Source organism: Halyomorpha halys, unplaced genomic scaffold (assembly GCF_000696795.3).
Source record: "Halyomorpha halys isolate HHAL.00 unplaced genomic scaffold, Hhal_1.1 Scaffold68.1, whole genome shotgun sequence".
Classification (NCBI taxonomy): Eukaryota; Metazoa; Arthropoda; class Insecta; order Hemiptera; family Pentatomidae; genus Halyomorpha; species Halyomorpha halys.
Window position 1 is genome coordinate 141,603 of NW_027116161.1, and position 1,757 is coordinate 143,359.

General features: G+C 34.7%; 1 protein-coding gene across 4 annotated transcripts in view; it reads right to left on the reverse strand.

Annotated features, from left to right (window-relative positions):
* LOC112211301 (trifunctional nucleotide phosphoesterase protein YfkN) overlaps positions 1 to 1,757 on the reverse strand; it is a 100,704-nt gene that overhangs the window by 15,272 nt on the left and 83,675 nt on the right. For all 4 annotated transcript variants that reach the window (XM_067053032.1, XM_067053031.1, XM_067053030.1 and 1 more), the window contains one exon: positions 53 to 180. In XM_067053032.1, the coding sequence (XP_066909133.1) occupies positions 53 to 180 (128 nt within the window). The remainder of the gene's footprint in view (positions 1 to 52; positions 181 to 1,757) is intronic.

A 1,757-nucleotide genomic window follows, 5' to 3' on the forward strand; every position in this document is an offset into this window, starting at 1 on the left:
ATCATTAAAATTTTAATAACTTATTAAATACATATTATATGTAATTTATTACCTTCTAGAAAGTGTCACTAGGCTCTGGCGATGTTTGCTAACCCTGCGACACTGACCTAAGCGCATCTTTATCGCCTCGAAGTGATTCTGTATTACAATCCCAAGTTCAGGGCAGGACTCCTCATCTAACTGTAACAATTATTTTTTTAAAATTTATGATTGTATATATATTACGGTTGTGGAAGGAGTTAATATGACCTGAATCATGCTCGAATATGCTTTCAATCACATTATTTAAGTATTTTAAACCATTATTTTTTCTTTTTAATTTTTTTTTTAAATTAAGATAAATTCCAACAAATCCCATTAAATCATCTTTACCCTACCGATAACCTACCGACTGCCCTACAGTATTCTTTAATAATGTTGCCCTTACCCCTGTCGAACAGATCAGCTACCTTGGGCTGCAATTAAACAAAGAACTAACCTGGAATCTTCACACAAGACTGACAAAACAGTAAACTACACCTCGATTCCGACTATTACAGTACTTACTAGACAAACGGTCTAAACTAGCAACAAAAGACTGATTTACAAGACTCTAAAAAGCTCAATCTGGAAATACGGAATTGAGCTTTGGGGCTCCACTAAACCCTCAAATTACCCTCGTATCCAACCCTTAGTAAAATCCTCAATGCTCCTTACATTGAAGTAAACAAGATCATCTACAAAGACCTTAATGTTCCATATATAACCGACATAGCACGAACCAGACACCAATCAATTATAAACTTCCTAACCATCCAAACCAACTAGTTCCTAGCTTTGCTACTTCTTCTATTCCTGATAATCCTCCGAGGGGCCTGAGTCAAGCGCACATCACATCAATATATATTACGGTATGCCGTATTTACCGATTTGCAGTAGTTCTTCCGCTTTACCGGAGTTTAACATTTTTGTCTATGCTATAAATGATTGTACTTCTTTACATGGTGACGAATCCTCTCGCATATGGTGCAGGCCGTGATGGTACTCTTGATACGGGTTATGCATACCGAAGGAGTTTGAGTCGGAGCTAGAAGTGGAAGCCTCATGCCTAGTGAAGAATTAGGAGACCCATAATCAGGGAGAATCCATTTCCTATCCAATTTTTTTTTGACGAGGTCTAATGTCTAAGAATTTCTATAAGGTGGAAGTCCTGTTCGTGAACGTTCAGTTTTTGGTTCCGTTTCTACGTCTCCCAGCTTCTCAAATAGTCCAAGTAGTGAGGCCCATCCATATTCTTATAACTTCTGGTGTCGAGATAGGTAACTAGGAAACTTCAATATATTCTTGCTTCTTGAATATTTATTTTGTTGAGCACAATCGGTTGAAAAATGGAAGAAAATAGTTTAAGTATCGGTGGCGGTCATCTTGCACTACACCGCTACCAAATCAGCATATGGAAGAAGGCAGTGAAAAACAACTTGAATATTGGTCTAACATTAATGAACTAATATTACTGCAGATATACATTGGTTTAAATGTTAAAAAAATAGTTTGTTTATGTTCATTTTATTTATCCTTCTGTTTATATATATATATATATATTTAGAGAAATTTTATTTATATCTTTACCCTACCGATAACCTACCGACTGCCCTACAGTATTCTTTAATAATGTTGCCCTTAAAAATAAAAATAATTTAAAATGTATGTCAGTAATTAAAAAAAAAAGTCAACAAAAACATTTAAATCAAATTTAATATTAATGTTATCAGACTAAA